Source organism: Sarcophilus harrisii, chromosome 4, assembly GCF_902635505.1.
Source record: "Sarcophilus harrisii chromosome 4, mSarHar1.11, whole genome shotgun sequence".
In the NCBI taxonomy this organism is placed as follows: Eukaryota; Metazoa; Chordata; class Mammalia; order Dasyuromorphia; family Dasyuridae; genus Sarcophilus; species Sarcophilus harrisii.
In genome coordinates, this window is record NC_045429.1 from 218,269,774 (window position 1) to 218,291,882 (window position 22,109).

Below are 22,109 nucleotides of genomic sequence, written 5' to 3' on the forward strand. Positions count from 1 at the left end.
TATAATATTCTTTGTCTCCAAAGTCAGAACTCTTAACCATTCTGCTATATATCTTCCAAATTAAAGTTCTTTAGGGGCAACTAGGTGGCAGAGTGGATAGAGCACCAGCCCTGAAGCCAGGAGGACCTGAGTTCAAATATGGCTTCAGATACTCAACATTTAGCTATTTCAGATATGCAGAAACAGAAAATGTGGGGCCCTCAGGAAGATAGGGTAGCTAACAAATCCATCTGAGATTTTTGTGAAGCAGTTCTGTTGACATATGAATACATTTCATATGATTATCATAAAATTGTGGCCTGGAAATGGAACAACCATGGTGCTGCATTTTGAGCTTCACATTTATAATAAGCTGTAATAAAGTAAACATTTCAAATGCATATAAGAATAGACTTTACTTACAATCACAAATGTATGTTCAATTGAAATGCTTTTGAAGCTCAATTTAACAAAGCAAACAAATTTCCCAGCAGTATTAACATAATTGTTCTCACTGTTGGATTTTGATTTTTGAAAAGTTCTTTAAGCAAAAAATGAGCCGTTAAGAAATAGAATAGTAAAAAAAAAAAAATATATATATATATATATATATATATATATAGATATATAGATATACATATATATCTATATCTATATCTGTATATATGAATGAACTGCTTTTGGATATTTTAGACATTAATTAGCTACAAAGTGGTCCTAAAGTCTCACTGTGCCATTGCCCTGAGTTTGGGAAATCACTCGCAGCTCTAATAATGCAGAGTTTATATTTTCATGGGTTATTTTTCTATAAAATATAGCTACTTTACACACTTTGGTACAAAGGCTCAAGCCTGGACACTACATGTAATTGATTCTCTGCCAGTGAAACTAGAAATTCTATATTATTGGTCATTAAAATAAAGAGCTATTTTTCTTTTCTGAAGACAGAAAGACATTGACTAGAATGTCCTGTTTATACCAGGTTGGAGAAACAGATCATCTTGTAAATAAAGTGACAAGGAAGCTGAGTAAGTAGATTAATGAAAGGATTTGGAGAATCTTTTGTACATTTAATATTCAGTAAACAAAAATAGAAGCTGTAGATACAACAGGAACTACAGTGGCAGGTAAAGCTGTAGTAATTTGTGTACTCATCACAGAAAGGTATCATTAGGTGATCTACTGGTGTTTTCCACAGTAGCTAAAATGTAGCAAAGGAGCAGGTGATATAATGTTCCCTGCACATTCCAACAATCTGCAGTGTCTTCCACTCACTGAAGAAACCAATACAGGTATCTATTATATATTATTATACTAAGTTGTTGTAGCCATGAGTAGCAGGTTTGATGATGGCATAACAATAAGCAGCTGCCAGAACAGTGGGGGTTCAGGGTAGCAGGTGCAGTTGGCTAAAAGTTGTGAGAAACACAGCATGGCATTGATAGCAAGAACATTATGCTGAAAAACACACATCGATTTCAAATAGTTTTGAAACATAAATGACTTAGTTAAAACAAGAGTAAAGCACAGAAGCATATCTTATTAGAAGATTGACAATTTAAAACATTGCTTCTTGCTTAACATACTACCTCCCTGAACATACTACCTCCCTGATACATCATTAATTATAATAAGTACTAACAAAGCCTTTTTTAGATGCCTTTGTTGAAGATGGAACTATGCAAATTGTACAAAGCCCTCAAATATTATAGGACATACTTAAGAAGACCTACAGTTACTTCACTCCAGCAATCCAAATAAGTAAAACCAAGTGGATGAATACTGTCAAACATTCAGATGGTCATTTCATTCAGGTTGTTTTTTTTTTTTTCCAGGTTGTTTTTTGTTTGTTTCATTCAGGATGTTTTTCTTAGAGACTGAAAATGTATTCCTAATCAATTAATTATAAACAAGCAATTTTTAAACACCACGTTCCGTATTAATGATACAATGACAAAAAATGCTTCCCTCATTGAATTTTTATTCCACTGGAGAGATAAACATGTTTACAGAAGTATATGCAAAAATTGGTAGAAAATAAATTACTGTGCAGTATACCATGTGAGCCTGGAGAATGCCAGTGTGGACTATCATCAGCATTCTCTGCAGTTGGCATGGGGAGAACCCAAGAAGAGGGTAACTTCAAGGAGGGCTGTTTTGAGATGTTTGGGAAATTGGCATTAGGTCATGAGACTTGGTTCCAAACTTGGAGGTGGTAAAAGAAACATTAACAACTGGGGAGATTTGAAAAGACCCCATGAGAATTTTTGTATCCCCTACCATAATTGCTTGCATTTAGTAGATACTTAATAAATGCATGTTGGTTGACTACTGATCAATTGATTTAAAAAATTTGTTAGAAAGCTCAGTTAAAGTTTTTAAGGAAAATATGAATTCTAAAATATGCAGTATTGTATTTGAGAAACAGTGAGAAAGTCAGTTGTAAGTATATATATACATAGGAAAAAAAAGAACAGGCTGGATTGTGTTAGGGAAATGTAAAGGGATTTCAGGAATCCTAGACTTTTGCCATTTAAAAAAAAAATACCATCCCTATTCTTGACTTTGATATATAGATACTATAACTTCTGATGAACTAGAGAATCACAGAATTTTGGAATAGATTTCACTTGACTTCTAATCTAGCCCATACGTTAAAAACAAATCTTCCTACAGTATAAGTGGCAAGTAGTATTTAACCTTTGTTTGAAGACTGCTTTTAAATAGGTCTAATTATTAGGGATTTTTCTTTCCAGTAAGCCTAAATTTGCCTCTTCAAATTTCTAATCTCTGCCTGTTGGGGTCAAGAATAATCCTTCTTCCATATGATAGACCTTTGGATGATTGGAGATAAAATGACTTTTCTGAGTCTTCTCCAAGCTAAATCCTTCAATTGCTTCAATTGATGTCTTGTGCTGTGTACTTAAAGCCTATTATCATGCTGGTTATCTTTCTATATTCTATTCTATTAACTAATTATGCTTCCTAAAATGTGATACCCAGGAATGAACAGAGTATTAAAAATGTCTACTTACTCTAGGAAGTTATGATTCTCTTAATAGAATTCAAGATCATAGTAGCCTTATTAGTCAGTCCCCCCCTTAAAACTATTAGTTTTATGTACAACTTACAAGTCTTCTCAGACTCTCAACTTAGAAAAATAAGAAAAGCCCAGGTTAGGAAGAGTTTTAAAATTCAAACAGAGGATTTTATATTGATTCAAGATGATTTAGGGAGTCATTGGAGTTTATTGAATAGAGGAGGTAAAATAGTCAGATTTTTGCTTTAGGAAGATCAGTTTTATAACTGAATGGAGAAGGGACTGGAGTATGGATAGACTTGAGGCAGGCATACCAATCCATAGGGTATTGGAAAAGTTTAGGCATAACATGGTACCAATGTGAGAAGAAAGAATGGAACCACATACAAGAGATAGTTGAAAAGGTGGAATCAACAAGATTTAGCTACAAATTAGATATGGGAAGGTTAAGAGTAAGGAATTGACAGTTTCATCTAGGATTCCAGTCTGATTGCATTGGAGGATGATGGTACCTTGACAATAAGGGGGAAGTTATGAAGAGGGAAAGGTTTAAGGAAAAGAAGAATTCAGTTTTAGGCATGTTGAGTTTAAGATGTCTATGACACATCCAATTGAGATGACCAATCAGTAAGCAGCTGGAGATAAGGACTAGAGGTCAGGATTGGAGAAATAGATCTGAGAATCATACAAGTGAAATAATATAGAGGAAAAAAAGAGTTCAGGATAAACCCTTGGGGGACATTCATTGAGTATCCAGCAAAAGAGATTCAGATGGAATGGTCAGTCAGATGGAAAGAATGGATAGAGAGCAGTGTCATGAAAACCTAGAAAAAGAGAATTAAAGAGAAGAGGAAGATTGACTGTGTCAGCATGTAGATTTTTTAATGAATTGCCTATAGGAAAAAAAGTTTAATGCTATAGTGAATTAAAAAAAAAAAAGATACTTGATACCACAAAGAATAATTTTAGTTAAGTATTGGTTACTGTCAGAGGTGGGTGGACCATTTATCAAAGGCAAAATGACAAATATCCTGCATGAATTCATTTGCATTGAGTATGATGGATAACATCATAGAACATGCCAAATGCCAGATGAGTCTGTCATCTTATTTAGAACTATTTAAAAGGAATAAATTGCTCTGTTGGATATGCATATTGAAATTTTTGCCTGCTTTCCATGTTAATGTTAGATTGTAAAACTTCCCTCTTGGTATTAATGTTCACATTATCCCTAACAATGCAGAGAATCTGTGATCTACTTATTATTCCTCTCATGTTGAGGATTGAACAGTGAGTCAATGTGTTTGTATTTCAAAGTTTGCTTTTCAATTTAGAAAACTCCTAAGTTACCTTAAATTTGAAGGGCAGTCTTTTTTTTCACAAGTAGTTTTTAGAGAAGTGATGTCCATAAAATGATGATTAGTTAACTTTAAGTCAGTTTCCTATTTGGGTTTTAAATAAGACAAAGGCTTTGCAGCTGTGAAATGCAGATAGGCCTGTTCAGCCTATTTTAAAATTAACCTATTGTAAGTCCTTAATGATGGAGAAGTTCTGCAATTTGGAATAATTGGTAGTTTGTACTCAAGGGAAGCCTGCTACTAGAATAGTAAATAGCAGAGATATTCCAGGTCAGAATTAGGTACTGTGGCTGAGTTATGTGAAAAAAAGTTCTTTGGTGTTTTCCCATATATAATGTGGAGCTAATTCAAGATTATATACTCTTCTGACTTGCATTACTAATACATTCACCTCTACAGTACATGGCAATTCTCAGTAATACCTGTTTAAGCTATTATTTATCTCTCCATGGGATAAGATTACCCACATTGTAGACCACTTCAATTTTGGTAAAACTTTAAATTTTGGATAGCAGTCTTCTAAGAGAAGAAAGCAGGCTGGATATTGACCTACCAAATAAGGAGAATTATGAGGAACCTCTTGGTCTGCATCTTATGGACAAGTAGCCATTGCGAGACATAATATGGGCAAGGTCAAAGCCCTAGATATGACTGAGATAGGGGTGGGCTAAGTCACTAAGACCATATAGTTGATTAAGATGAGTGGAAATGTGACCCAATTTTTCCCCTATTTGTCTCAGTTGGTTGTAGTAGAAGCTACCAAATATTTGTTCATTTAGTTGCTACTAATTTAGAAATTTTAATAATTTGACTAGTGAGTTTATCTTTTTATTATCTAGAATGAGAGCTTTGCCATGCAAATTAATAATGTACAGATGATTTTTAGTCTGTTTAGTTGCTTTGCTATAATGTCATCCTCAGTGACCATGCTTTGTTTTTACTTTATAAGAATTATGAGTATCAGAATCTCATCTTGTAATTTAATTTATATGGTCCAAAGCAGTCACATAGCTTCAAAATTAATCTGCTTAGTAGCAAATGATGTTCCAGTGAAGTTTTGAAATATTTTAGCATGGTCACATGCAAATGGATGCATACTGTATAAGTTATTTATATTGAGTTTTCTTTTTTAATGTTTTTTTTAAGCTGTTAAAGTGATGTTGCTTTAAAGCTATTCTCTAATTCAGATGAATGTTCCCCCATACTAGCAAGAATTAGTGAAGTTTTATAATATTCAGGACCATAAGGCTAGCTATATAACATTTATATGTTGGTGATTCTTAATATAGACCTAATCTCTCTATAACTGCCATATTACCTACTCCCTGGTGGACTTCTCTATCAGCATCTCAAACACAAAATGTCTAAAACCCAGCACATAGTCCCTTTCCTAAATGCTCATTTCCCCAGACTTTGCTATTTCATGTAACATTTATATATTAATAGGAGTAAAGCAAAAAATAAAATAACAAAAAAACCCATTATTGTTATTCCTCAGCTTTCCATTGCTATGCTAAATTATAAACTTGGATTAGGGGTTGAGGGTGAATAAAAGGGAGTTTTACTTTGGTTGATTGTGTTCTGTCTACCAGGGATTCTAATATGAAATCATTTTGAGATCTCCTTTATCTTTATATCTCCAGAAGTTAAAAGCTAATCCGTGACTGCACTTTAAGAAATAACTAAAGTAGACTCTACTTTTTAAATGTATAAAAATTGTTATGCCTTACTGTGAATTTCACTTGGAGGAGCTAAAACTTTTCTCTGCTTAATATTGAGATAAACAAAACCCAAATTTTTATTGCTTTTCTTTTACTTGGCTGCTCAAATGAATGAAAATAAGATTGAGAAGTTTACAGACCACACCTTTCTTGGAGGAGAGGCTTCCTGCTGGTCTTTTTCTAACCTAGCACTTATAGAGATGTGTTATTTACACATTGCTGCTTCATGAAGGTGATACAAATATAAGGAAACTGCCAGACACATAAACCTGATGAGTGCATTTGAAAGCAATGGCTCATATGTTTATCATATCAGACAAAAAAGTGAATTAATGTAGCTTTTATTGGCTCTGCTGTAGTGTGAGTAGTGTTGTTGAATGATTATTCTGTAATTCGATACTATTTAAAATTAATATTTAGACCTTGGAAATTATAATCATATAGAAAGCTTTTCATTGAGAGTTCAAGGGCTTACTTGGTTTTTAGTCCTGATGATTCAATTAGTTAGTTATATGACCTTAATAAGTCACTTGTCTGCTCAAGGCTTCTGTTTTTTTGTCTTCAAAATGAGAAGAAAGGGTTAGGTGACTTTTAGGGCCCTTTTCAGTTCTAAAATCTGTGCTTTCAGTTTTTTTCTGCCTCTATGTTCTTTCAGGGTTCTTCACTTCTGGAATTCTATGACTTGTGATTCTTTTATGTTCTTACTTTTCATTCATTCAATGACTGGTTCTTAGATGCCTTTTATTTATGATACATTGTTATTCATTCAGTGACTGGTTATTAGATGCCTTTTGTTTATGATACATTGTTTTAGTTAATAGAGAATATACAAAGATGACCTATCCTCATAGAAATTTCACTTGGGGAAGGGAGGGATGATAGTGAAGGGAAGAGAACAGTGCAACATATGCTCAAATATTCCGTAACTACATAACTGTGGCAAATACTGAGTAAAATATAGCAAGAACATTAGAATGGGGGAGAAACAGTAGGGGAGGCAGGGGAGTTCACTCTGAAAACCAAGGAAGGAAATAGCATTTCTTACTCTGAGATCAGGGACACCTTTCAGAAGATGATATTTAGGCCTTGAAGGAGTAAAAAGATTTTAACAGGTAGAGATGGGAAAAGACATGTAGGGAAAAATATAAAAAGTAGAAAAAAGCTAGATATGTGTTAGCTTTGATGAGTTATCTGATCATATGTGGAAAAGAGAGGTAAAAAATTGGACTATTGGAATATTTCAAGTAGGTCATTATGAGGTTACATACTAATATAATGCCATTATGACTAGAGAGAATGACTAGATAAAAGTGATCTATCCTTAGTACTATTTTCTTTAACATTCCTGTTACCTTCCAAAAAAGGTACAACTTTGCCTGGCATTCAAGCCCTTCACAATCTGGCACCACCCTATGTTTTCATCTTTATTATAACTATCTTTCATGCACTGTCTGCTTCAACCATATTAACTGCTGCCAGCTTTACTCATTCTTTAAATTCCACTCGGTGCTTGTGTGTTCATAATGTTCCTTGTTCCCTATTCCTCCTATGCTTTCCTTTTCAGCTTTTTACCTATTGAAATGAATCAAGGTTGATTCTTTAAATCCCAACTTGTGTCACCTTCTCAAATGTCTTTTCTAATTCTTCTTTCATTTTGCAACTCACCAAAACATTTATTTTACTCTGCTGGATGTTATATTTCTTAGCCCTCTATGAGACTGTAAGCTATAACAGGGCATGGGCTATGTTTTATTTAAGGCTTGTATCTTCTCCAGTGTTTTACAAATTGTGGGCACTGGATTAATATTTGTGTAAAATGGATGAATGAATGAACAACAAAATTAGGAAAGTTAGGAGAGAGAGTACACATGGTAAACTGGATTCTATTCATGTATTGTATCATTCCTTCTGCCTTTATTCCTATTTACTAGAAAATAAATATATTTGTATAAAAACAAGATTTTTATTTAAATTAGTCTACACTTTACTCTTAACTCTTCTTTTTGGTATACTACAAAGAAAATAGCATTATCAAAAATGAAATTGTATCTTCAATTCAGACATACCATCCATCATAAAAATGTATTTAGGAACAAAAAACCCATATTAATTGTAAACAAAATCAACTTTAATGAAATCTGACTCTTGTATTCTATCTTTTAAGATCCAGTGACTCTTTAAAGTAAATTACACTGTCTTTATTTTAATGTTTCTTTAAATAAAAAATTTTGTTATTGATTGATTCATTTTCTTAAAAATATATTAAGTGCTTTCCATTTGTAAAACTTATGAGACACAGGGTTTGTTCCAATCACTAGATAAGGCTAGAATCTTAAAATTTAAAAAAAAATAACATTTTCTTTTCAGAATATTTCTTCCCCTACAACCAATTCTGACAGTGTGTGCAATGTTTCATACCTATAATACTTCATCTCTGCAAGGAAGAGAGGGAAATGCATTTTTTATAGTCATTAGAAATTTTGGGAAGGAAAGATAGAGTAGGATAGAAATTTCAAGCTATCCAGATTTCCTCTGCAAACAAAACAAAATTGACCCTCAGAACAAAAATAGACTGGTGAAAAACAAGAACAAAAGACTTGGGGCAGAACAGGGGTCCTCCTGGGACAATCCAAGAAGACCACCCTGGTTTAACTTTTGTGAAACCTAAACTCCTCTAGGCTAGCAGCTTGGTAGAAACAACAAATGGGAAGTCCTGGAACTACCTGGAATTACACACTAGTTTTCACCTCCTAGACAGTGTGTGGAGTTGGGGGGCCTAAGTCTGGAAAGACTGAGGGAACCTGGACTAATTAGTAATGCTGGACCCAGCTCACATAAACAATTCATTTAGACTCTTACTCTTTTCCAGTCAGTATTAATCAATTTGATACAATCATATCAAAGTGCTTATGTAAAGCCCCCAGTTGTAGATTCTAAGTTCACTTCCTTAACTATAAGAAGTTAACTAAAAGCTCTCCTCCCTTGTTTAACTTGTCATAGTCTGCCCAACATGGTAGTGGTCATTCCATGGTACATGGAAAAATCACACAAATATTTTTGATCTATGGACCAATAGCACCAATTTGTCTATTGGAGCAGATGACCATATTATGACCACATAGGCCATTTATTACGATAGTTTGTACCATATCCTCCTGCTCAAATTAAGGAAAAGCCAAAATTAAGTTTCTACTTAATAGGGAGATATTCCTTGCTTCATCCAACTTGTGATCCTGCTGACATATTGCTTATTTTAAGCTTAATGCATCCATCACATGTTAATCAATGGAGCTATTCTGTATTTGGTATAGTTGTTTCAGAATGACAGACATCTAGCCCATTATAAAAAATAAGGTCTTGGAAGGAAGAGGCATCTCATATCATGAGGAAAGTGTGAGGTCCACTTCATTAGAGGGAACCATGGACTTTTTAATAAAATGCCACTGGGTCAGACCTCTGCCTCCATCTCTCTCATTGTAAATGGGATAATTTTAATCCCCAGAATGTTGAGATACAGGTACTAGATGAGAAGGGACCAGAACACCCATTGAGTGCAGAAGCAGAGAGACAAGGACACTGCTGGCTTCTGGCTCTTAATTCAGAGTGGAGTTCTTAGTTTGTGGTTCCAACTCAGAGGGGAGAGCTAAAGTGAAGTCAGAGGCACCAATCCCCTTTTCCTGCCATCCCAGGATTAGATGGAGATACATTGATAAGTTCTCGTTGCAAAAAAGAAAGAACCAACCATAGAAAGTTATTGTGGAAATAGAGAAGTCTAGGGTTCATCTCCAGAGAAAAGCAAAGTTTAAAAAAAAAAAGCCTCTTCTGTTCTAAAGGGTAACATTAAATGACTACCCACCCAGAAAGAGTTCATATGAAAAATCAAAAAAGACTTTAAAAACCAAATGAGAGAGATTGAGAAAGAAAAAGGAACCAGAGTCTTACAGAAGAAAGTAATTCTTTGAAAATTAGAACTGGGCAAGTGGAAGCCAGTAAAGCTATGAGACCAAAAGTTAACAAAACAAAATATAAAGGATGAAAAAATAGAAGAGAATGTGAAATGTCTTTTAAGAAAAATGACAGATCTGAAGAATAGATCGAAGAAGAGAAAACATAAGGATAAAACTATGACCAAAAAAACCCTAACAACTTTAATCAAAGAAAATTATCTGGAAGTGATAGAATAAGAGGAGAAAGTAAAAATAGAAAAAATCCACCAATCACCACCTCAAAGAGAATCCTACAAGAAAAATACATACACAAACATTATTGCTAAATTTGGAAATCCCTAGATCAAAAAGAAAGTTTTTTTTTTTAATTTGTTTATTATAGCTTATTATTTACAAGACATATGCACAGATAATTTTTCAGCATTGACCCTTGCAAAACCTTCTGTTCCAACTTTTCCCCTCCTTCCCCCCACCCCCTCCCCTAGATGGCAGGTAGACCAATATATGTTAAATATGTTAAAGTATATGTTAAATGCAATATATGTATACATATTTATATAGCTATCTTGCTGCACAAGAAAAATCAGATTTAGAAATAAGGTAAAAATAACCTGAAAAGGAAAACAAAAATGCAAGCGGACAATAACTATTGAACAATTGGAACTGATTTGGTTCATCTCATTGTTGAAGAGAGCCACATCCATCAGAATTAATCATCATATAGTATTGTTGTTGAAGTGTATAATGATCTCCTGGTTCCTCATTTCACTCAGCATCAGTTCCACATTCCAGACTTTTCTGAAATCATCCTGTTGGTCATTTCTTATAGAACAATAATATTCCATAACATTCATATACCACAATTTATTCAGCCATTCTCCAATTGATGGGCGTCCATTCAATTTTCAGTCTCTTAACCACTACAAAAAGGGCTGCCACAAACATTTTTGCACGTATGGGTCCCTTTCCCTTCTTTAAGATCTCTTTGGGATACAAGCCCAGTAGTAGCACTGCTGGATCAAAGAAAGAGTATGCACAGTTTGATAACTTTTTGAGCATGGTTCCAAATTGCTCTTCAGAATGGTTGGATGCATTCACAATTCCACCAACAATGTATCAGTGTCCCAGTTTTCCCACATCCCCTCCAACATTCATCATTATCTTTTCCTGTCATCCTAGCCAATCTGAGAGGTGTGTAATGGTATCTCAGAGTTGTCTTAATTTGCATTTCTCTGATCAATAATGATTTGGAGCATCTTTCAAAAAGAAAGTTTTATAAGAAACAAACAAAACAATCAAAGCAGTTCAAATATGCTAGAGCTACAATGTATGAAGATGAAAGGAGGAAAAAAAGGATAAAATAAGAAGTGTCCAGCAAAGTACAAAAGAATAACAAGGAAGCAAACATGGACAGTCATAAACATGTCTTCTGTTATTGAGTATCTTTTCTTGACATTGTTTCATATTTTGAATCTTCTCTGATATTCTTCAGGGCACATGACAAGATGTCTATCTGTTGCCTCTTTTTGCGTCCCTAGCATTTAAGCACACTATCGTTTCATAAATGTGTATCGACTGACTGATGTTATTCTTTCCCTCTATCTATTCACACACACATATTCTCATTTTCTCTTTCTCTCTCTCTCTCTCTCTCTCACACACACACACATAAACCAATATATACAAAGAAAGCTACATACAGAATATATATGAGATAATTAACAAGGAAGTCACTGAATTTTAAAATATTGGGGGGGGGGGGAAGGCTTTTTGTAGAAGCCTTAAGTTGAGATTTAAAGGAAGCCAAGGGAGGTCAGTAGTTGGAGTGGAGGGGAGAGAGTATTCCAGGAATAGGAGACAGTCAGAGAAAATGCTAGAGCTGACAGATGGAATATCTTGTGGAACAGCCAGAAGGTCTTTATCTCTAGGTTGAAGGGTATGTGTTGGTAAATAAGATGTAAGAAGAAGTAGACATAGGTGGAAAAGGGCTAGGTTATAAAAGTCTTTGAATGCCAAACACAATATTTTGTATTTGTCCCTGGAAGCAATAAGAAGTCACTTGAGTTTTGTTGAGTAGAAGGATGACATGATCAAACTTGTATTTTAGGGAAAATGAGTTTAGCGACTTGAATAGAGAATGGATTGGTATGGAGAAAGACTTGAGGCAAGCAGAACTCATCAGCACAAAATTGCTACAGGGCTGAAGTGATGAGGGCCTGCACCAGAGTGATGATGGTGTCAGAGGACCTAGGGGATCCTATAGAAGAGATGTTGCAAAAGTGAAATCAATAGGCTTTGGCAAGAGTTTGTGTATAGTGGGTCATGAAATAGTGAGGAGTCCAGGATAACTTCTGGCTTATGACCCTGAAGAAACTAAGAGAATGGTATTGCCCTCTATATCTATAGTCATAGAAAAAGTAGGAGGGGAGGGAAGGACATTTTGTTTTGGACATACTGAGTTTAAGATGTTTATTGGAAATCCTGTTTGAGACAACTGAAAAGCAGTTTGAGATGTGAAGATTGATGGTCAGCAGAAAGCTTGGGGCAGGTAAAAAATAAAATTGAGAAATACCAAAGCAAGATAATTCTCTGCTGTCTCACATTTTAATAGCAGGAAGATGGCACATGTAGGGGAAAAGATGGCCTGTGAAAAGTATTTGGTTTGAGAATTCATAAGAATGGTGAATAGGACAATAGGGCATTTAATATTCCCTTTCTCAAATTAATAATAGTATTGATCTGAAAGCAAAAAGTGAGGGGGATTGGAATGTATTTGTGCATGCAGAGTGGAAAGTGCCCCAGGTGAAGAAACATGTTTGATTTGAACTAGTTATTTATAAATATTCCACCATTCAGGAAATTATAGCCCCAGAGTAGCAGTTCAGTGGAATCAGCAATATAATGGCTGAAAATGGTGGGATGAAGTATGCCTTAGGAAAATCAATTAAAGGAATTGGAGATGTTTATCTTAGAAGAAAGAAACCCAGGATAGAGTTATAATAATTGTCTTCAAGTATTTAAAGGGCTGTCATGTGGAAGAGGAAATTGACTTTTTCTACCTGATCTCAGAGGATTTATCTAGAATTATCAGATGGAAGTAGCAAGAGACATGATTAAGAAAAACTTCTAAACTGGAGTTACATAAAAATGGAATGGTTGGTTGTTGTGCTTTGTTCTTTAAGAAGACTAAAATGACATCATCATGTTGGAGTCAGGGTACAATATATCTGACTGTTCAGATCAGACCGCTATAAATCAGAAGACTCTACCACAGATTGGCACAAATAATTCATGGGAACATTGGAGAGATGTCTAAATTTGTACCTCACATTTTTTTTTTTTTTTGAGCTACTACAAAATTCAGAGCACCTTCTTTGATGTAGGCATGCCATGCTGGGTGGTCCTTTGGCAATGTCTCACCCATTGTCTCACAATCAATTCCAGAGTTGTTCATAGAGACCTTGAAAATATCCTTGTTTTGCTTCTTCTGACCACCATGTTAGCATCTACTTTGTGTGACCTTCTCTGTAAAATAGTCTTTTAGACAAACATACATTTGGCATTTGAACAATGTTGCCACCCCATTAGAGTTGTGCTTCTTTTTGTAGAGTTTGAATGTTTGGCAGTTTAATTCCAGAGAAGACCTCAATGTCCAGTGTGTCTGTTTTGCCAGATGACTTATTAAAGGTATAATGCCTTCTTCCCCACTGAAAGGTGTAAATTCATTTTTTAAAAAATGTTGTAGAATAGGAATTCCAGCCTATGTCATGTATACTTTGCAAGAATATGAGCAGCTTGTTGAGTAGATATAGGGAATAGTTGGTAAATAACTATACTATTTAAATATTAATAAAAAATTGTAGGTTGTAAAAAAATATAAAATATTTGTTTTACTTTGAGAAGCAAGTCTTCAGAATCCCATTTGGAAATTCTTGGCAAAGATACTAGTGTGATATGTCATTACCTTGTGTAGCCTATTTTATAGATTAGGAAATGGAAGCAAACAGGATTAAGTGACTTTGCCCAGGATCACTCACTTAGTGAGTGTGTAAGATCAAATTTGAATACATTGAGACCCCAGGATTGGTGCTCTAACTACTGTTCTCCATCTAACTGTCCCCTAAACATATTCACAAGTCTCTAATTCCACATCTAATAATTTATTTCTTTGAATCAGGATCCCTAGTCCCATTCTTAAATCCAAAAGAAATTTTTTTGATGAAAATGATATGTAGATATCTTTTTTAAAAAATTGAGAATTAAACAGTTTGACCAATTAAATCAAGAGTCTCAATAATTTGGCTATGTTTTCATAAACATTTAACATTTTTATGATACTAAAATGATATTTAAGAAATAAATGTTTTCTTTATGGAAAATTAATCCACTAATTTTATTTTTATATGCATATATATGATAAACTATAGAATTTATTTTCTTTCATGTTGAATAGTAGGCCAAAGAAGATTTAATGAAAGCCAAAAAGTACAAGAACAGAAAAAACAATGTCTATTTTAGGATGTGTTTTTGATTATGTGGATTACACTCAAAGTAACCTCTAAACTTCCAATCTGAAATTTTGATTTGTGTTCCATGATAGTTTGGGAACTTTGTTCTCAGGTAATTTAAACATTTGCTAATCCTTGCTATCAGGTTTGTTTAGTGCAAGGAAATTTGATCCCAGCCCATGCCTAGATTTTAGTAAAAGTTTTAATGCATGTGGTTACATTATTTCTTCATTTAATCCCAAGAAATAGGGAAAAACAAATATCATGGTGGTGATTGTTCTTATATGATATAGAAATATCATAGTAGCTGTATTGAGATGTATACATACATACATACATACATACATGTACACATATAAAATCTACTTTATTGATTATAATAAATATTATAGCATTTTCTTCTCACCTTTCCTGCCATCAGTGGAAAGATGAAATAGTTCAAAATAATTAGTGACAAATGAGAATATTTTGAAACTAAAATTAACTTTATACTCAATCTTCACTATTCTCTTAATTCCTCAGTTTCTACCAATTAAGGCATATTATTTGATCTGTTAAGGTCATTTATACTACCTAACTCAGTGAGCACCATACCCCGACTGAATTGCCTTCTGCTTAGAATAATGAACATCACTTGGGATCAATGAAAGAGAATAATCTGCCATTTTGGGATATAAAAATGTATCTGGGTCAGTATAGTGGCAGGTGTTTGCATTCTGGAAAGCTCTGTCTCCTAGATTGCTAATGCATGACCAAGTGAGTACACAGAGAGTTAATGTTGCTTAATTGCAGCAGTCAAATAGAGCAACACATAATTTATAGCTATTCTGAGACTGGGAACACTAGAATGATGAACTATATAATAAAAACTTGTAGAGATTTCTAGTTAGTATAAGTACAAAGGATATTTTTGTTAGATATCTTTTTCACCAGCTATTGATTTTTGTCAAAGGCATATGATATAATTTTTTGATGTTTTATGGAAGCATCCTACCTTTCCAAAGTTTTTTTTTTCTTTTACTGAGATAGTTGTGATAGCTTTAAAAAGACACAAATGAAAAATTTTGCCTCATTTCCTCAGTCTGAGATATATTAGATTTTATCTGTACTCAAAAGATCTGAGGTCCAAATCTTTTGCCTCTCTACTGTCTGTCTTTATGGTTTTGGACAAATCAGTTAACTTTTGTAGGCCTCAGTTTCCTCATATAAGAATTTTTCCATCTTTAATTTCTGTGCTCCAATAATTGCAGATGCCTAACAAAAAAAAAAAAATGTTACCTTACATATATATATATATATATTTAATATATAATATTAATATATATTGTTTATCTAAAGAAGTAGTGAGTTGCAAAAAGTAAATAAAAGGATAAGTTTATCAAAAAGTGTATTTACTGAATGGGTAAAACAGAAATCTATTACCTGGCTGGCAAACTCTAATCTTTGTTTTCCCTTTGAAGTGAATGAGAATGTAAGTCAATCTAGTATTAGGCAGTTTAAGTGACCTTAATAATTAAAATAATATGCCTCATTTGGTAGAAACTAAGGGAAGTTTATAAAGATCAAATTAAAGTGGTGAGTATAGAATATAAGGTTAATTTTAGTTTCAAAATACTCTCTTGTTTGTCACTGTATATGCGTATCCAATTAATAAATTCATGGATTGAGAGTCTTTAAAGTTTCTTCCTTACATATTCCTAGTTACTAATTAAAACCCTGAATTGCTGTGGGCACAGAGATGGGAGCATTTCAAAGAATGTTTATGATGCTAAATGATTTCAGTCTACCAAATTGTGAGAGTTAAGTGTTACCCATGTTAAGTTAAAAATAGAATTAAATTATTACCACGAGTGGCATTTGGTTTGAAATTGAGAAGTAAGCTCAGGTTTCTGTTTATGAAAAGCTTCCTAAGGGTTCAGTGAAATATTTTTCAAAAGATTTTAAGTCTCTATGGATACTTAGTGGCTTTACTGGTATATGATGTGATCCATCATGGATAAATTATCTATGATAGAAAGTCAAAATGCAACAGCATTAGAGTTAACTCAATTTAAAAATTAATACAAATTCTTAAGAGGAGTGGTCAGCTTAGGAAATAAGTGTTTGGCTAATCATCTGTTTAACAAAAGATTAATAATGACATAAATTGTTTTGCATGCTTTTCTTTTTTTAATTGGAAAAGGGAATTTCTTAGCCTTTGAAATGTGACTTTGAGGGTGGAGGTCTTTCTAAAAGGTTGTTGAAACTCAAGAAAGTAAGTGCCTTCCTTTCTTAAACTGCCAGTGACGCAGATACAATGGAAGGGATTTGTCCCCATGGTAACATATTTGCATTTGGCAAACCAGAAGTGGCTGGTTTTTGCTTGGTGGTATAATTGCTATATATTGACAGCAGATTTCAAAACTATTTATAAAATGTCGGGTAGATGAGCATATGTACAAGGGGGATGCACATATCACATCACTAGGCTTGATTAGACATTTATGATGACAGAGAACTAGGCATGGATTCCTGAGGTGTTTTTGGCATTTCTTAATGTGTCTGTCACAGAGTGAAGTTACAAAGGTTTTCAAGTGACTTAAAGCATTTCTCTCAATTCTCTTTTTAAACCAGGTGACAAAAGAACTAAAACAATATGACAATAAAATTATAGAATGCAAATTTGAGAACAACAGCTGGGTCTTCATGAGACAAAGAACAGACAAAAGCTTTCCAAATGCTTATAACACTGCCATGGGTAAGTACAGTATGGTAGGTAACTGACCACATGACTATAGTTTGAGAACCAAGAACGTAATTGTTTCTTTTCTAATGCCGGAGAAACTGAGGCAGGAGAGAGATTAGAGAGTTTTCAATAGTTTATTAATTGGAGAGTATAATTGACTGGACAGGACTCTCGTCTCAAATTATCCAGTCAGATAGAGATAAAGATATACTGGGACCAAGGAATCCATGTTGGTCCCAAGGCTGTCATCTCAAAGAATGAAGCAGCAAAGAATAAGAGCGGTCCCCTCCTTTAAATAACCCTAGAGACAAAGACCCCAAAAAAGACGGGAAGGCTTCTGTCAGGTTGGGGGGAGACCATAACTCCTAAAAGCCCAGAGACAGGATGTCTGAATACCCAGAGATAAAGATGTCAGTGAGGTATCTTGGAATATTTTAGAGGGATATTGTAAATTCTTGAGGACAGGGGAGGGTCAGGAGTTCTGCTCTCTTGTTTATCTTGCTAGCAACCTTAGAGTAAACGGTTCCCAGTCTTAATGGACTAGAGTGGGTTTTTACGACTAAGAGGATTTGACAGAACAGTTAAGGAAACTGAGACAAAGGAAACTAATTCAGGGAAACCAAGTCAGAACAGTTAAAGAGAACTGAGGCATAACATTCCACACTCTCTCTCCTAAATATTCGAACCTTTGAATATTAGCACCTTCCTCTAGATACCCAGGAGGTTTTAGCACCCAAAATAAAACTAGAAAAATGTAAGGACTCATATGGCAAGAGCAAGTCTCTCCCTGATAACCCCAGAGTTTAACAGCTGTACAAAGGCTCCCTTATTGCAAGCATGTCAGGTCCTCTATAGTTCTGGAGCACCATCTTAGCCAAAGAATCCAGTTTGAGATGGACAGTGAGGTCTGTGGTCATTTGTGCACTTAACTAGCAGCAGGGCTCAAGGCAATCGTGTTGCCCATTCAGAAAGGCAGCCCTCTCTGTTTGGGGAAGGGTAAGGTTTTGGAGTAGCTTCACCTGTCCCCGCCCAGAGGAACAAATAGGGCTGCAGAAAGGATCAGATATCTGAGCAGATTATGCACAGTTAGACCATCAAGGCAGGCAAACTCCAAACTTTTAGGTGCCTCATGCCAAACTTCAAGGTCCTTTGAAATGCTGAAATAATTAATTGGGGTTACAGGAATGGAAGAACACAAATCAGAGAGACTGCCAGTCCCAAGTCAGGTGTCTGATTCCTAAAACTTTTCTAAAAAATAATCCCAAAAACTGAGTCTGCCAGGGCAATTTTAACAAAATAAGGGATTCTAAAGCTAAAGCATCCAAATTGAATGTGAACTAGTGAGATAGGGGTGGGGCAGAAGTGCCTAAAGCAAAGTGAATAGGACCTAGGGTTTCCCATTCTTTCAGGTATTTTGAAAAAAAATACCAATTTCCAAATACCAGTTTCCCAAATGTTCTATCTCTTCCTCCCCCCTTTTTTTTTCTCACGGAAAAGAATTATCAAATGAACATTCCCCATTTAAATCCCAAAAGTGAATCAAAATCCCTATACATAACAGACTAGTACAATAGCATTTCCTAAAAATCCCTCAAACATAACAGCAATAATTACACAGTTTTAACAAATCCCATCCCAAATCTTAAACACATAGCGATAGATGATCCAGGCAAGGTTTAACAGTCAGTCATCAACCATTCCCAAAGTCCCTCATATCAGTCCAAAGTACAGTAGATGCAGGGTACAGTCCATGGTCTCATTTTAAAAAACTGCTGCTTCAGGCTGTGAAGTGGTAGGAGACTTCTCATTCCATACAGAGGGTGGGTGTGCCATGCTGACAGTCAAAGCTGATCCAAGTTCCAGAAGCAAGCCAATATCTGTAATTTGTCTAAAATCTAGAGCAAAACCACAAATCTAACAAATAAAGATTACATCAGTCTCAGATAGAAAGACTCAGTTCACCAGATTGCTGCAAAATATGAGGCCAAAATAAATTGCTTCCTATGTGAAGAGATGTCTGCTTTACAGGCCAGGCAAAGGGCTTACAGACCCCTGTTAATTGCCCTCTTATCATGTAGAAACCTTAAAGAAACAAAACACAAATATCCAGTAACAGACAGATGACCAGGCGAAATACTTAGTTGCCCAAACATTTAGGATACAATGATTACATATAACTAGACTGAAAATAGCAAGACATGACATAATTGAATTGCATTAACAGTTTCTGTTGACCATTGCTCTGATCACAGAGATCAGTTACAGAAGGAAAAATGCAAGAACATAAGTGTAACAATATATGCCATCAAAATTCAACTTTCAGCACATACAGCATAAAATAGCCTTAACCCAGTATTCCAATCAACTGTCCCAGTAACTGTAAGAGGGTGGAGCTTTAAAACTCCCAAATAGCATTAACTATAAAAGCCCAAGAAATTTTACCCTCAATAACAAATTCCATTAATCAAATTTTGGATAACTCCTAAACAATTATTTATCAAACTTTATAGTAATAACAGAAAGAAATTTTGTCTCAGTAAGTTCACAACTTAGAACAATTATCTTATCTAGGTAGATGTTACACAAGTGAACATTATACATACAAATCATTTTGCTTTTAAAATATCCAATACATAGAAAAATATCCCAAATTACATTGTCCATAACAAAAACATTTCCCAAAACGACAAAGAAAAAAACTATTATTTTCAGAGGTCCTTTAAATAACCTCAGGACAGCCCAGTACAATCAATTTAAACTTATACAAAAGACCTAGTTCCACATAAAAGAATTCAAGAAGTTTCTATAACATGGCAATTAAACTTTTAGAAATATTCCTACCAAAGTATGGATCATATTTATGACCATATTCCTTAACCAAGAAAACCTTTTTATCAAAGAAACAAATATTCAGTCAGTTAACCTAAAAATAACATGCTTACTTTAAAGCACAGTTTACTGTGCAGAAATTTACTTAGGGGGAGAGGGGAGGAGAGAATTCCACGTGGCCGCCCTTCCCCCAGTCCAGCCCCCTAGGGAAAAAAAAAAAAAACTTCCCTCAGGTTCCCCACTCAATGTCCTACATGGGGATCCTTTACAAGATTTAGCCCATCAGTTTCCCAAAATCAGGTTTCTTCCCAAATCCATCCATTTCCAACTTCCTCTTTCTTTCTAGCTACATATTTGAACAACCTCCTTAAAGAATTTACTCAACCTATTAGCAGAAGACAGTGGGGGTGGGTGGCTCCCTCCCCCACCTCTTCACCTACTCCCCAAAAGTCTTTTTTATACCTTCCTAAAACCATGCATACCTCTAATTTCCCTTACAAATCAGTCCTTCCTAAATCACCTGCATTCCTCTTTCTTTTTTCCTTCGAAAACCTGAATAGCCCAAACCTCCACAAAACCCACACATGTCCAGCAGAGCTGGATTTAAAGTACAACTTATGTTAACAAATAACTTAATATATGTCAGAAGATAACAAACTGAATCAAACTAATACAGCTGTTTTTAAAAGTATTTTTTTTTTTTTAACCACTGTGAGAGCTGTTTCATTTCAGGTGGGGAAAGCTTCTGTCCACCCTGAGAAAGTATCTACAAAAGCAACAGATATTTGTAGTCAGCTGTTGACGGCTGTACCTCAGTATAATCTACCTCCCATCTCTCCCCGGGGATATGTCCCTTAAGCCTGATTCCCATACGAGCCTCTTTAATTCTTTTCATATTTACTCTAGTGCAAGTGTTGCATCTATAACTTCTGATCAACTGGCTAACATCCTTTATATAATATCTGCTCAATAACTGATGCATTTTCTTTTCCCCCAAATGAGTGAAATCATGCAAGTCCAAACAGGAACAGAGGGGGGAGGGGAGAGATTGCCAGAGGAAGGGAAGAAGTGGGGGAGGAGGTGGTAGCTCTTTGAGACCCTGCATCCTCAGCCCGATTTCCCACTCCTTCCATTGTTTAAGGATGATCTAGAAGCAGGGCCTGATAGTGAGTAATGCGAGCATTAGAGAGCCACCTATCAGGGGCAGACCTGAGCAGAGCCTCAACAGAGCGAGGGGCAGAGATAGAGAGAGACTGGCCCAAGGAAAGTTTGTCAGCTTCCTTTACCAAGAGAGCAGTCGTGGCTATGGCCCTAAGACAGGGGGGCCATCCAGCTGCTACCGAATCTAAGCGCTTGGAGAGATAAGCAACAGGCCCATGCCAGGGGCTAATTGTTTGGGTCAGGACGCCTTGTGCAATACCCCTAGCTTCCTCCACAAAAGGTAGGGCCGGGGCTTGGTGAGGGCATTCCTGAGATGATCAAAGGCAGATTGTTCAGCCAAGCCCCACACAAGGGGACCCTGTCTGGTTGTAACAGAATAAAGGGGTTTTGCTATCTCAGCAAAAGAGGGAATCCACAATCTACAGTATCCAGCTGTTCCCAAGAATTCCTGAACCTGCTTTTTAGTAGTGGGGAGTTTTTAAAACTCGGTAGCAGCCTAGTCCAAGTAAGCCGCCCTGAGAATTCCCCTCGGGTATCTATCCATTGAAAAGCAAAGAGAGGAACAAATTCCATTCACTTACAAAATTAGTACATCAAGTTAAAAGTTTTAAAATCACAAGCAGATTTTCAAACGGCCAATTCCCAAATTCCTTAACCATTGTTCTTAAAACTTAACAAAGCTCTTAAATCAGCAAACAGACTAGGGGCTGTTTCCAGGACCTCCGCCCCAGAGAAAGTTTGTTTCACCTTGAATTCCCTTTTTCCCTTCCAGAATCCAAAGGGGTTTCTCTTGACATAGAGTACTGCTTAACAGAAACAGGAGAGGCAGTGGCTAGATTTT

The 22,109-nt window shown here is 35.3% G+C and overlaps 1 protein-coding gene across 3 annotated transcripts in view; it reads left to right on the plus strand.

Annotated features, from left to right (window-relative positions):
* Positions 1 to 22,109, plus strand: part of RNGTT (RNA guanylyltransferase and 5'-phosphatase) — a 368,631-nt gene that overhangs the window by 340,738 nt on the left and 5,784 nt on the right. For all 3 annotated transcript variants that reach the window (XM_031964539.1, XM_031964538.1, XM_031964537.1), the window contains one exon: positions 17,167 to 17,290. In XM_031964539.1, the coding sequence (XP_031820399.1) occupies positions 17,167 to 17,290 (124 nt within the window). The remainder of the gene's footprint in view (positions 1 to 17,166; positions 17,291 to 22,109) is intronic.